Source organism: Oncorhynchus mykiss, chromosome 13 (genome assembly GCF_057628025.1).
Source record: "Oncorhynchus mykiss isolate SJ-2025 chromosome 13, ASM5762802v1, whole genome shotgun sequence".
Classification (NCBI taxonomy): Eukaryota; Metazoa; Chordata; class Actinopteri; order Salmoniformes; family Salmonidae; genus Oncorhynchus; species Oncorhynchus mykiss.
Window position 1 is genome coordinate 77,712,690 of NC_143034.1, and position 13,249 is coordinate 77,725,938.

At 42.7% G+C, this 13,249-nt stretch overlaps 1 protein-coding gene across 1 annotated transcript in view; it reads right to left on the reverse strand.

The window, feature by feature from the left end:
- LOC110510860 (ras-related protein Rab-40C) overlaps positions 1–9,311 on the reverse strand; it is a 34,653-nt gene extending 25,342 nt beyond the window's left edge. The window contains exons 1-2 of the mRNA XM_090197778.1: positions 8,623–9,311; positions 7,222–7,897 (exon numbers count right to left, since the gene is read on the reverse strand). Coding sequence (XP_090053904.1) covers positions 7,222–7,363 — 142 coding nt within the window. The 5' untranslated portion in view covers positions 7,364–7,897; positions 8,623–9,311. The remainder of the gene's footprint in view (positions 1–7,221; positions 7,898–8,622) is intronic.
- Positions 9,312–13,249: the final 3,938 nt, after the last annotated feature.

Sequence of the window (13,249 nt, forward strand, 5' to 3'; positions counted from 1 at the left end):
AACCAGGGGTGGGAGGAAAGGTCTGGTTTGAAAAGCTTCTCTTAAAACTTTATTATTTAAAAATAAATAAAAATACACAGGATAGGTGTTGTTTTACAGGGTCAGTCATAGTAGTATGATAGGTGTTGTTTTACAGGGTCAGTCATAGTAGTATGATAGGTGTTGTTGTACAGGGTCAGTCATAGTAGTATGATAGGTGTTGTTCTACAGGGTCAGTCATAGTAGTATGATAGGTGTTGTTGTACAGGGTCAGTCATAGTAGTATGATAGGTGTTGTTTTACAGGGTCATAGTAGTATGATAGGTGTTGTTTTACAGGGTCAGTCAGTAGTATGATAGGTGTTGTTTTACAGGGTCAGTCATAGTAGTATGATAGGTGTTGTTTTACAGGGTCAGTCATAGTAGTATGATAGGTGTTGTTCTACAGGGTCAGTCATAGTAGTATGATAGGTGTTGTTCTACAGGGTCAGTCATAGTAGTGTGATAGGTGTTGTTTTACAGGGTCAGTCATAGTAGTATGATAGGTGTTGTTCTACAGGGTCAGTCATAGTAGTATGATAGGTGTTGTTTTACAGGGTCATAGTAGTATGATAGGTGTTGTTGTACAGGGTCAGTCAGTAGTATGATAGGTGTTGTTTTACAGGGTCAGTCATAGTAGTATGATAGGTGTTGTTTTACAGGGTCAGTCATAGTAGTATGATAGGTGTTGTTGTACAGGGTCAGTCATAGTAGTATGATAGGTGTTGTTTTACAGGGTCATAGTAGTATGATAGGTGTTGTTTTACAGGGTCAGTCAGTAGTATGATAGGTGTTGTTTTACAGGGTCAGTCATAGTAGTATGATAGGTGTTGTTTTACAGGGTCAGTCATAGTAGTATGATAGGTGTTGTTGTACAGGGTCAGTCATAGTAGTATGATAGGTGTTGTTCTACAGGGTCAGTCATAGTAGTATGATAGGTGTTGTTGTACAGGGTCAGTCATAGTAGTATGATAGGTGTTGTTTTACAGGGTCATAGTAGTATGATAGGTGTTGTTTTACAGGGTCAGTCAGTAGTATGATAGGTGTTGTTTTACAGGGTCAGTCATAGTAGTATGATAGGTGTTGTTTTACAGGGTCAGTCATAGTAGTATGATAGGTGTTGTTCTACAGGGTCAGTCATAGTAGTATGATAGGTGTTGTTCTACAGGGTCAGTCATAGTAGTGTGATAGGTGTTGTTTTACAGGGTCAGTCATAGTAGTATGATAGGTGTTGTTCTACAGGGTCAGTCATAGTAGTATGATAGGTGTTGTTTTACAGGGTCATAGTAGTATGATAGGTGTTGTTGTACAGGGTCAGTCAGTAGTATGATAGGTGTTGTTTTACAGGGTCAGTCATAGTAGTATGATAGGTGTTGTTTTACAGGGTCAGTCATAGTAGTATGATAGGTGTTGTTGTACAGGGTCAGTCATAGTAGTATGATAGGTGTTGTTTTACAGGGTCATAGTAGTATGATAGGTGTTGTTTTACAGGGTCAGTCAGTAGTATGATAGGTGTTGTTTTACAGGGTCAGTCATAGTAGTATGATAGGTGTTGTTTTACAGGGTCAGTCATAGTAGTATGATAGGTGTTGTTCTACAGGGTCAGTCATAGTAGTATGATAGGTGTTGTTCTACAGGGTCAGTCATAGTAGTGTGATAGGTGTTGTTTTACAGGGTCAGTCATAGTAGTATGATAGGTGTTGTTCTACAGGGTCAGTCATAGTAGTATGATAGGTGTTGTTTTACAGGGTCATAGTAGTATGATAGGTGTTGTTGTACAGGGTCAGTCAGTAGTATGATAGGTGTTGTTTTACAGGGTCAGTCATAGTAGTATGATAGGTGTTGTTTTACAGGGTCAGTCATAGTAGTATGATAGGTGTTGTTGTACAGGGTCAGTCATAGTAGTATGATAGGTGTTGTTTTACAGGGTCATAGTAGTATGATAGGTGTTGTTTTACAGGGTCAGTCAGTAGTATGATAGGTGTTGTTTTACAGGGTCAGTCATAGTAGTATGATAGGTGTTGTTTTACAGGGTCAGTCATAGTAGTATGATAGGTGTTGTTCTACAGGGTCAGTCATAGTAGTATGATAGGTGTTGTTCTACAGGGTCAGTCATAGTAGTGTGATAGGTGTTGTTTTACAGGGTCAGTCATAGTAGTATGATAGGTGTTGTTCTACAGGGTCAGTCATAGTAGTATGATAGGTGTTGTTCTACAGGGTCAGTCATAGTAGTGTGATAGGTGTTGTTTTACAGGGTCAGTCATAGTAGTATGATAGGTGTTGTTCTACAGGGTCAGTCATAGTAGTATGATAGGTGTTGTTTTACAGGGTCAGACATAGTAGTATGATAGGTGTTGTTGTACAGGGTCAGTCATAGTAGTATGATAGGTGTTGTTTTACAGGGTCAGTCATAGTAGTATGATAGGTGTTGTTGTACAGGGTCAGTCATAGTAGTATGATAGGTGTTGTTTTACAGGGTCAGTCATAGTAGTATGATAGGTGTTGTTTTACTGGGTCAGTCATAGTAGTATGATAGGTGTTGTTTTACAGGGTCAGTCATAGTAGTGTGATAGGTGTTGTTTTACAGGGTCAGTCATAGTAGTATGATAGGTGTTGTTGTACAGGGTCAGTCATAGTAGTATGATAGGTGTTGTTTTACTGGGTCAGTCATAGTAGTATGATAGGTGATGTTTTACAGGGTCATTCATAGTAGTATGATAGGTGTTGTTTTACAGGGTCATAGTAGTATGATAGGTGTTGTTGTACAGGGTCAGTCATAGTAGTATGATAGGTGTTGTTTTACAGGGTCAGACATAGTAGTATGATAGGTGTTGTTTTACAGGGTCAGACATAGTAGCATGTTACCCCTGGAGGAAACTAGGGTTAAGTGCCTTCCTCAAGGCACTTGGAGATTTTCACCTTGTCGACTCGGGCAGCGACCTTTCAGCTACTGACCCTTCTGCTGTAGCTGATACATTATTAGTTAGCGAGACAGTGACTGGACCCTCTGTAGCTGATACATTATTAGTTAGCGAGACAGTGACTGGACCCTCTGTAGCTGATACATTATTAGTTAGCGAGACAGTGACTGGACCTTCTGCTGTAGCTGATGCATTATTAGTTAGCGAGACAGTGACTGGACCTTCTGCTGTAGCTGATACATTATTAGTTAGTGAGACAGTGACTGGACCTTCTGTAGCTGATACATTATTAGTTAGTGAGACAGTGACTGGACCTTCTGCTGTAGCTGATGCATTATTAGTTAGCGAGACAGTGACTGGACCTTCTGCTGTAGCTGATGCATTATTAGTTAGTGAGACAGTGACTGGACCCTCTGTAGCTGATGCATTATTAGTTAGTGAGACAGTGACTGGACCTTTCTGCTGTAGCTGATGCATTATTAGTTAGTGAGACAGTGACTGGACCTTCTGCTGTAGCTGATGCATTATTAGTTAGTGAGACAGTGACTGGACCCTCTGTAGCTGATACATTATTAGTTAGTGAGACAGTGACTGGACCTTCTGCTGTAGCTGATACATTATTAGTTAGTGAGACAGTGACTGGACCTTCTGCTGTAGCTGATGCATTATTAGTTAGTGAGACAGTGACTGGACCTTCTGCTGTAGCTGATGCATTATTAGTTAGTGAGACAGTGACTGGACCCTCTGTAGCTGATACATTATTAGTTAGCGAGACAGTGACTGGACCTTCTGCTGTAGCTGATGCATTATTAGTTAGTGAGACAGTGACTGGACCCTCTGTAGCTGATACATTATTAGTTAGTGAGACAGTGACTGGACCTTCTGCTGTAGCTGATACATTATTAGTTAGTGAGACAGTGACTGGACCTTTCTGCTGTAGCTGATGCATTATTAGTTAGTGAGACAGTGACTGGACCCTCTGTAGCTGATGCATTATTAGTTAGTGAGACAGTGACTGGACCCTCTGTAGCTGATACATTATTAGTTAGTGAGACAGTGACTGGACCCTCTGTAGCTGATACATTATTAGTTAGTGAGACAGTGACTGGACCCTCTGTAGCTGATGCATTATTAGTTAGCGAGACAGTGACTGGACCTTCTGCTGTAGCTGATAAATTATTAGTTAGTGAGACAGTGACTGGACCCTCTGCTGTAGCTGATGCATTATTAGTTAGTGAGACAGTGACTGGACCTTCTGCTGTAGCTGATACATTATTAGTTAGTGAGACAGTGACTGGACCTTTCTGCTGTAGCTGATGCATTATTAGTTAGTGAGACAGTGACTGGACCCTCTGTAGCTGATGCATTATTAGTTAGTGAGACAGTGACTGGACCTCCTGCTGTAGCTGATGCATTATTAGTTAGTGAGACAGTGACTGGACCTTTCTGCTGTAGCTGATGCATTATTAGTTAGTGAGACAGTGACTGGACCTTCTGCTGTAGCTGATGCATTATTAGTTAGTGAGACAGTGACTGGACCTTCTGCTGTAGCTGATACAGTATTAGTTAGTGAGACAGTGACTGGACCTTCTGCTGTAGCTGATGCATTATTAGTTAGTGAGACAGTGACTGGACCTTTCTGCTGTAGCTGATGCATTATTAGTTAGTGAGACAGTGACTGGACCTTCTGCTGTAGCTGATGCATTATTAGTTAGTGAGACAGTGACTGGACCTTCTGCTGTAGCTGATACAGTATTAGTTAGTGAGACAGTGACTGGACCTTCTGCTGTAGCTGATACATTATTAGTTAGTGAGACAGTGACTGGACCTTTCTGCTGTAGCTGATGCATTATTAGTTAGTGAGGCAGTGACTGGACCCTCTGTAGCTGATGCATTATTAGTTAGTGAGACAGTGACTGGACCCTCTGCTGTAGCTGATACATTATTAGTTAGTGAGACAGTGACTGGACCCTCTGCTGTAGCTGATACATTATTAGTTAGTGAGGCAGTGACTGGACCCTCTGTAGCTGATACATTATTAGTTAGTGAGACAGTGACTGGACCTTTCTGCTGTAGCTGATGCATTATTAGTTAGTGAGACAGTGACTGGACCTTTCTGCTGTAGCTGATGCATTATTAGTTAGTGAGACAGTGACTGGACCCTCTGTAGCTGATGCATTATTAGTTAGTGAGGCAGTGACTGGACCCTCTGTAGCTGATACATTATTAGTTAGTGAGACAGTGACTGGACCTTCTGCTGTAGCTGATGCATTATTAGTTAGTGAGACAGTGACTGGACCTTCTGCTGTAGCTGATACATTATTAGTTAGTGAGACAGTGACTGGACCCTCTGTAGCTGATACATTATTAGTTAGTGAGACAGTGACTGGACCCTCTGTAGCTGATGCATTATTAGTTAGTGAGACAGTGACTGGACCTTCTGCTGTAGCTGATGCATTATTAGTTAGTGAGACAGTGACTGGACCTTCTGCTGTAGCTGATACATTATTAGTTAGTGAGACAGTGACTGGACCCTCTGTAGCTGATACATTATTAGTTAGTGAGACAGTGACTGGACCCTCTGTAGCTGATGCATTATTAGTTAGTGAGACAGTGACTGGACCTTTCTGCTGTAGCTGATGCATTATTAGTTAGTGAGACAGTGACTGGACCTTCTGCTGTAGCTGATAAATTATTAGTTAGTGAGACAGTGACTGGACCTTCTGCTGTAGCTGATGCATTATTAGTTAGTGAGACAGTGACTGGACCTCCTGCTGTAGCTGATACATTATTAGTTAGTGAGACAGTGACTGGACCCTCTGTAGCTGATACATTATTAGTTAGTGAGACAGTGACTGGACCCCCTGTAGCTGATACATTGTTAGTTAGTGAGACAGTATGAATGTGTCTACATTATTAGTTAGTGAGACAGTGACTGGACCCTCTGTAGCTGATACATTGTTAGTTAGTGAGACAGTGTGAATGTGTCTGCATTATTCAGACGTTTTTACAGGAGCGGAAAGATTATTCACTTACCACACACAGCGGACTGGTGTGTGTCTGTTTTTAGGTGGTGTGTGTGTGTAGATGGTGTGTGTGTGTGTGTAGATGGTGTGTGTGTGTGTGTGTGTGTGTGTAGATGGTGTGTGTGTAGATGGTGTGTGTGTGTGTGTGTGTGTGTGTGTGTGTGTGTGTGTGTGTGTGTAGATGGTGTGCGTGTGTGTGTAGATGGTGTGTGTGTGTGTGTAGATGGTGTGTGTGTGTGTGTGTGTAGATGGTGTGCGTGTGTGTGTGTAGATGGTGTGTGTGTGTGTGTGTAGATGGTGTGTGTGTAGATGGTGTGTGTGTGTGTGTGTGTAGATGTGTGTGTGTGTGTGTGTGTGTGTGTGTGTGTGTGTGTGTGTGTGTGTGTGTGTGTGTGTGTGTGTGTGTAGATGGTGTGTGTGTGTGTAGATGGTGTGTGTGTGTGTGTGTGTGTGTATGGTGTGTGTGTATGTAGATGGTGTGTGTTGCTGTGTTTGTGTGTAGTATGTGTATACATGTGTTATGTGTCCGTGCGTCTGTGTGTGTGTTGATGGTGTGTGTGTGTGTGTGTAGATGATGTGTGTGTAGCTGTGTGTGTGTAGTATGTGTAAACATGTGTTATGTGTCCATGCGTGTGTGTGTGTGTTGATGGTGTGTGTGTGTGTGTAGATGATGTGTGTGTAGCTGTGTGTGTGTAGTATGTGTATACATGTGTTATGTGTCCATGCGTGTGTGTGTGTGTAGATGGTGTGTGTGTAGCTGTGTGTGTGTAGTATGTGTAGATGGTGTGTGTGTAGCTGTGTCTGTGTAGAATGTGTTGATGGTGTGTGTGTAGTATGTGTAAACATGTGTTATGTGTCCGTCTGTGTGTGTGTTGATGGTGTGTGTGTAGCTGTGTCTGTGTAGAATGTGTTGATGGTGTGTGTGTAGTATGTGTAAACATGTGTTATGTGTCCGTCTGTGTCTTTACGCGTTCGTGCTGTGTATTTGTATTTATTAGAGATCCCCCTTAGCTGCTGCCAAGACTTAGTGTGTGTGTGTGTGTGTGTGTGTGTGTGTGTGTGTGTGTGTGTGTGTGTGTGTGTGTAGTACATTTGCAAGTGAGTAATTTAGCAGAAGCTCTTATCCAGAGCGACTGACAGTTAGTGCATTCATCCTAAGACAGCTCGGTTGGACCACCACATAATCACAGTCACAGTAAGTACATTTTCCCCCTCAATAAAGTAGTTATCAGAAAAAGTCCTGAGCTCGTGACTCACCACTGCTGTACGCGTACGGAGACTCTGCCGATCCATCCTGTAGGCTGTCTAGTATCTCCCCTTTCCCCACATCGCTGTCCCCGACCAGGAGGAACTTCAACAGGTAGTCATAACTCTTCACCGGGCTGCCCTGGGTACCCATCCTACCTTCCTCACATCTGTACCCTCACACACTGGGGGAGGAGAGGGGAGAGGATGGAGGCAGAGGGGGACTTAGGGGGGATAGGGGCTGGAGAGAGGGGGGAAACAGGTATAGTCTATTCCAGCAGAGAAGTTAAAAGAGTCAAGAGTCTGTGTGGTACTCCAGTTCAGAATTGTTGATTAGCCCTACGGCCCACTGTTGTGTGTCGAGGTGGAGTTGAGGCGCTGCTACAGGTTAAAACACCTGACCACCATTGTAGCTTGGCAAGTCTGAATGATGCAGCAATAGTGGACACAATAAAAAATAAAAAGTCCCTCCAGGTTAAACAGCTTGCAGCAGTTGGAAGTACGGTGTGCTGCTCAAAACCAAAAACGTCCCTTGGACAGGAATTAGGCAGGGTACCAGTGGTGGCCCAAATAACGTCACTGCTGAAAGCAAGCTGCGAGCAGAAGTCCTGATCTTCCAACCTCAACACCGTTTACAACTGGTATTTATTTAACCACCGACTTCTCTGACTGCTAGCGCTTCAAACACCTGTCACAGTTTAAAACATAAATTACATTTAAAATACAACGCGGTTGCTTCATCAACAGACGGCTAGTAAACGAACCTTGTTGTGAGCTATCTGGCAATAACCTCTCTTTAGATGAAAACAACATATTTGTTTTGTGGACGTGACGTTAGCTAAACTGTATATTTTAAGGATGTAGCTAATTTCCAAGTTAGCGTACAGGCTATCTGTGTCCTTATTGTTAGCATAACGTTAGCTAGCTAGCGAGTAATGCCATTATGGGCTAGCTATCGCAACAAAGAAAGTGTTATCAAGAACATCTAACGTTACAGCCTATGTTGAGCCCACAAAACAAAACTGTTTATAACCTGTTTTCTTTTAAAACTAGATAGTTAGCAACCCTGTTATAGTAATTGAAGGGTAAATAGGCATATGAACAACAGCTTTGCGTGGCTGGCAAGACAGGAGGAGCTAGTTAGCTGGATATGCTAAGCTAGCTGGTAATGCTAAACTAGCTGGGTATGCTAAGCTAGCTGGTAATGCTAAACTAGCTGGGTATGCTAAGCTAGCTGGTAATGCTAAGCTAGCTGGTAATGCTAAACTAGCTAGATATTCGTGGTTAGTTGACAAGTGTCAAATCAAATCAACGACAGAGGTCAACATCCGAATTAAATAACATACCCTATATGTATCAGTTTGCCAGAACTCTCATTCATAAAGGTAATAATTGTACGAGTAATCTCCTAACCTGTCGAAAACTGGACTATCATCTTCCTAACTGGTTTACGATGCTGGCTTCCTTGGTACCGATTGCTTGCTAACTTCACCCGAGACTGGCTGCTCTGAAATCGGGCCCCTCTCTCTTGTCCGGACAACAAAGATCCGTAACTTCCCGACCTTTTCCTTGCCTTGGTTCTATCCAGAACTTGCAGTTTGCCGTATTTTCTCGTGGGTCCAAAGCACACTTTGAGATGTAAGGTTTTAGTCCAAGTCCGCGGTAAATCATTTGAAAATCTCAGTTTGTGAAATTATACATGTGTTTTTTTCCTTCCACGCTCAATCATATTCGCGATAACACACTGTAGTTGACAGATAGGCACTGCACAGTCTGGTGCTCGAGGTTCCCGCTCCGCCCTTACCAGCCTCTGATTGGATACACATACGCACAGAATGATCCGATTGGCTATCAGAAAAATCAATCATAAAATCTGTCAACAACACATTGAGAGTGTGGAAGTGACTGAGATTAAGGGGCAGATTCGACTATGTTGATCGTACTGGTCGACTGGGTACTGGTCTGTGACCGGTGACGCAAACGGGCAAAGGCAGGTGAAGGAGGAATCTTGCGCTGCTCGGTTCGTGTTGTCAACAAGGCAGCATTGTGCATCGTCCAGAAACATACATCTCTTTCCAATAAAAAAAATATATGTTTGAATTTTTCTAATTAGTTTTCATTTGGAAGGCATATACAGCGTTTATATATTTTTTTAAAACCAATCACTTTTTCATGTCATAACACATGAAAAAGTAATACACATTACTCCACGAGTTTAATTATGTCACTTTTGTTTTTGAGCCGATTTCGCCATGGGCTTTGAATGGGGTACCTGGCTCACGCCTGGGGGGAGCCCGGTTCTACAACGAATGCAATCAACTTTCACCCGGTGCAAAACACGCCTTATCGGGCGTCCCGGACAGATTGATTAATCGAATGCCTTCAATGCTAATCAGATGATAGAATGGATTAAAGCACTGGCTCTAACAAAAACGGAATAAAAAACAATGGGGAAATGTAGTAATACTAGTAACGTCATAAATGTTGAAACAAAGGACACGGAAGTAACCTTAACAAACACGTTTGTGTGGGATACTGTCAGTTGACAGAGGGTGTGAATGTGTGTCAAACCTGTTTGAAAATCATGACTCATTACCTCTCTCCTCTCCCATATATAGATACTCGAATGAATGAACGACTGATTGAATTAATCACACACACACATAGCCGAGGTAAGTAGTGGTGCTGAGGGTGCTGCAGCATCCTCTGAAAAATAACAATAATATATATATATATATATATATATATATACTAGTCATGTATTAGCGGACCGATATAGGCTTCCGTATCGCCGGCAAATATTTTTTTAGATATATATTTCAGGATACTGTGTATCCTTGGAAATAAACAGAATTCATGTAAACATTACAATTTTAAAAACATAGCTTGTCCAAGAAAAGTAGTCTCTTGACAGGGTAAATTAAGTTGCCTACAAAGTTCTGTACTGAATTCAATATTACCACTACCTTTTTAAAACCATGTATAGATTTATTACTCAAACACAAGCATTATTATTTATTTGTATATATTTAATTTTAAGCTTTATTTTAACACAGGCCAGGCCCTGTTGTTACTTCATATCCCAGCGATAATGCTTTGCATTACCCTGGGAAGACAAAATGCAATTTGCTCAACTTGCCATTGGCTCAACTTTCCCCAAGGCACATATCTACAAGGATGCACTTTCATACTAGGTTTAGGACCTCATATTGAAGCTTGTAGGCTGCGTTTACACATGCAGCTCAATTCTGATTTCAGCCTACCGGGGAACAGTGGGTTAACTGCCTTGTTCAGGGGCAGAACTACAGATTTTTACCATGTCAGCTCGGGGATTCGATCCAGCAACCTTTCAGTTACTGGCCCAATGCTCTAACCACTAGGCTATCTGCCATACCAAAATAATTTGTTATACTGTTTTATAAGATATGTTTTTATATTGTGTTAGATTTGTTGTTAATACATATTTTATAATACAGTCAGAAGGTTTAGAACACCTACTCATTCAAGGGTTTTTCTTTATTTTTACTATTTTCTACATTGCAGAATAATAGTGAAGACATCAAAACTATGAAATAACACATATGGAATCATGTAGTAACCAACAAAGTGTTAAATAAATCCTTGTTAAAAGTTCATTTGTGGAATTTCTTTCCTTCTTAATGTGTTTGAGCCAATCAGTTGTGTTGTGACAAGGTGGGGGTGGTATACAGAATATAGACCTATTTGGTGAAAGACCAAGTCCATATTATGGCAAGAACAGCTCAAATAAGCAAAGAGAAATGACAGGCTCTCATTTCATTAAGACATGAAGGTCAGTCAATGCAGGAAAAAGTGCAGTCTTAAAAACCTTCAAGTGATGAAACTGTCTCTCATGAGGACCGCCACAGGAAAGGAAGAGCCAAGGTTACCTCTGCTGCAGAGGAGATATTCATTGGAGTTACACACACCTATAAAACACACACCTGGTCAGGACTCCAGACACACACACCTATAAAGCACACACTATGACACCATGATGTGCATGTACTCACACAACCATGAGGCAAATGCACACACAGCTATTTCACACAAACACTACTGACAGATACACAATCTATGGGAACAATATTGTATGAACCAAGCACTTGGTCGATAACTCCCATTGGAATAATCTGCTTTAGCCTGATAAAAACTTAATATACTTCACTAATGGATTATACCAATCATCATCATCACAATGATGCAGATAATATATGTAAACCCTGGATTATCTATCATCAATCTGAATCTCAGATAATATATGTAAACCCTGGATTTTCCATCATCAATCTGAATCTGTGTGTCTGTTGTGTTTGTGTGGCCAACAGGGCTCTGGTATGCTGCTTCGGGACAGGCCTCCGAATCCTCTAGATCCCTGCCTTGCCATTGGAGCCAGGTTCTGTCCCTGACTAGCCCCTGTGCAGATCCTGGTGTGTAACAGGCACTCCATATAAATATCCTCACACACTGACTGGAACTCTCCAGGAACTGTGGAGGGGAATCATACTTGACTATGAGGGATCCCAAAGGAATAGAAGGTGGAGTGTAGTGTGGTTATGGTGTTGTGTGAGTGTGTGTCCAATCCATAGCAATTAGCAAGACACCCCCAATAAAGGAGTGGTTCTGCAGGTGGTAACCACAGACCACTTCTCAGTTCCTATGCTTCCTGGCTGATGTTTTGGTCACTTTTGAATGCTGGCGGTGCTTTCACTCTAGTGGTAGCATGAGACAACCCACACAAGTGGCTCAGGTAGTGCAGCTCATCCAGGATGGCACATCAATGCGAGCTGTGGCAAGAAGGTTTGCTGTGTCTGTCAACGTAGTGTCCAGAGGATGGAGGCGCTACCAGGAGACAGTCCAGCACATCAGGAGACGTGGAGTAGGCCGTAGGAGGGCAACAACCCAGCAGCAGGACCGCTACCTCCGCCTTTGTGCAAGGAGGAGCACTGCCAGAGCCCTGCAAAATGACCTCCAGCAGGCCACAAATGTGCATGTGTCTGCTCAAACGGTCAGAAACAGACTTCATGAGGGTGGTATGAGGGCCCGACGTCCACAGGTGGGGGTTGTGCTTACAGCCCAACACCGTGCAGGGCGTTTGGCATTTGCCAGAGAACACCAAGATTGGCAAATTCGCCACTGGCGTCCTGTGCTCTTCACAGATGAAAGCAGGATCACACTGAGCACGTGACAGACGTGACAGAGTCTGGAGACGCCGTGGAGAACGTTCTGCTGCCTGCAACATCCTCCAGCATGACCGGTTTGGCGGTGGGTCAGTCATGGTGTGGGGTGGCATTTCTTTTGGGGGCCGCACAGCCCTCCATGTGCTCGCCAGAGGTAGCCTGACTGCCATTAGGTACCGAGATGAGATCCTCAGACCCCTTGTGAGACCATATGCTGGTGCGGTTGGCCCTGGGTTCCTCCTAATGCTAGACCTCATGTGGCTGGAGTGTGTCAGCAGTTCCTGCAAGAGGAAGGCATTGATGCTATGGACTGGCCCGCCCGTTCCCCAGACCTGAATCCAATTGAGCACATCTGGGACATCATGTCTCGCTCCATCCACCAACGCTACCTTGCACCACAGACTGTCCAGGAGTTGGCGGATGCTTTAGTCCAGGTCTGGGAGGAGATCCCTCAGGAGACTATCCGCCACCTCATCAGGAGCATGCCCAGGGGTTGTAGGGAGGTCATACAGGCACGTGGAGGCCACACACACTACTGAGCCTCATTTTGACTTGTTTTAAGGACATTACATCAAAGTTGGATCAGCCTGTAGTGTGGTTTTCCACTTTAATTTTGAGTGTCACTCCAAAATCCAGATTTTGTTGTCAGCACATTCAACTATGTAAAGAAAAAAGTATTTAATAAGAATATTTCATTCATTCAGATCTAGGATGTGTTATTTTAGTGTTCCCTTTATTTTTTTGAGCAGTGTATAAACCTCTCTCTCATATATATATATATATATATATATAAATAAATAAATAAACTGGAAAACAATGAGGCTACTCATTTTCAAACCACA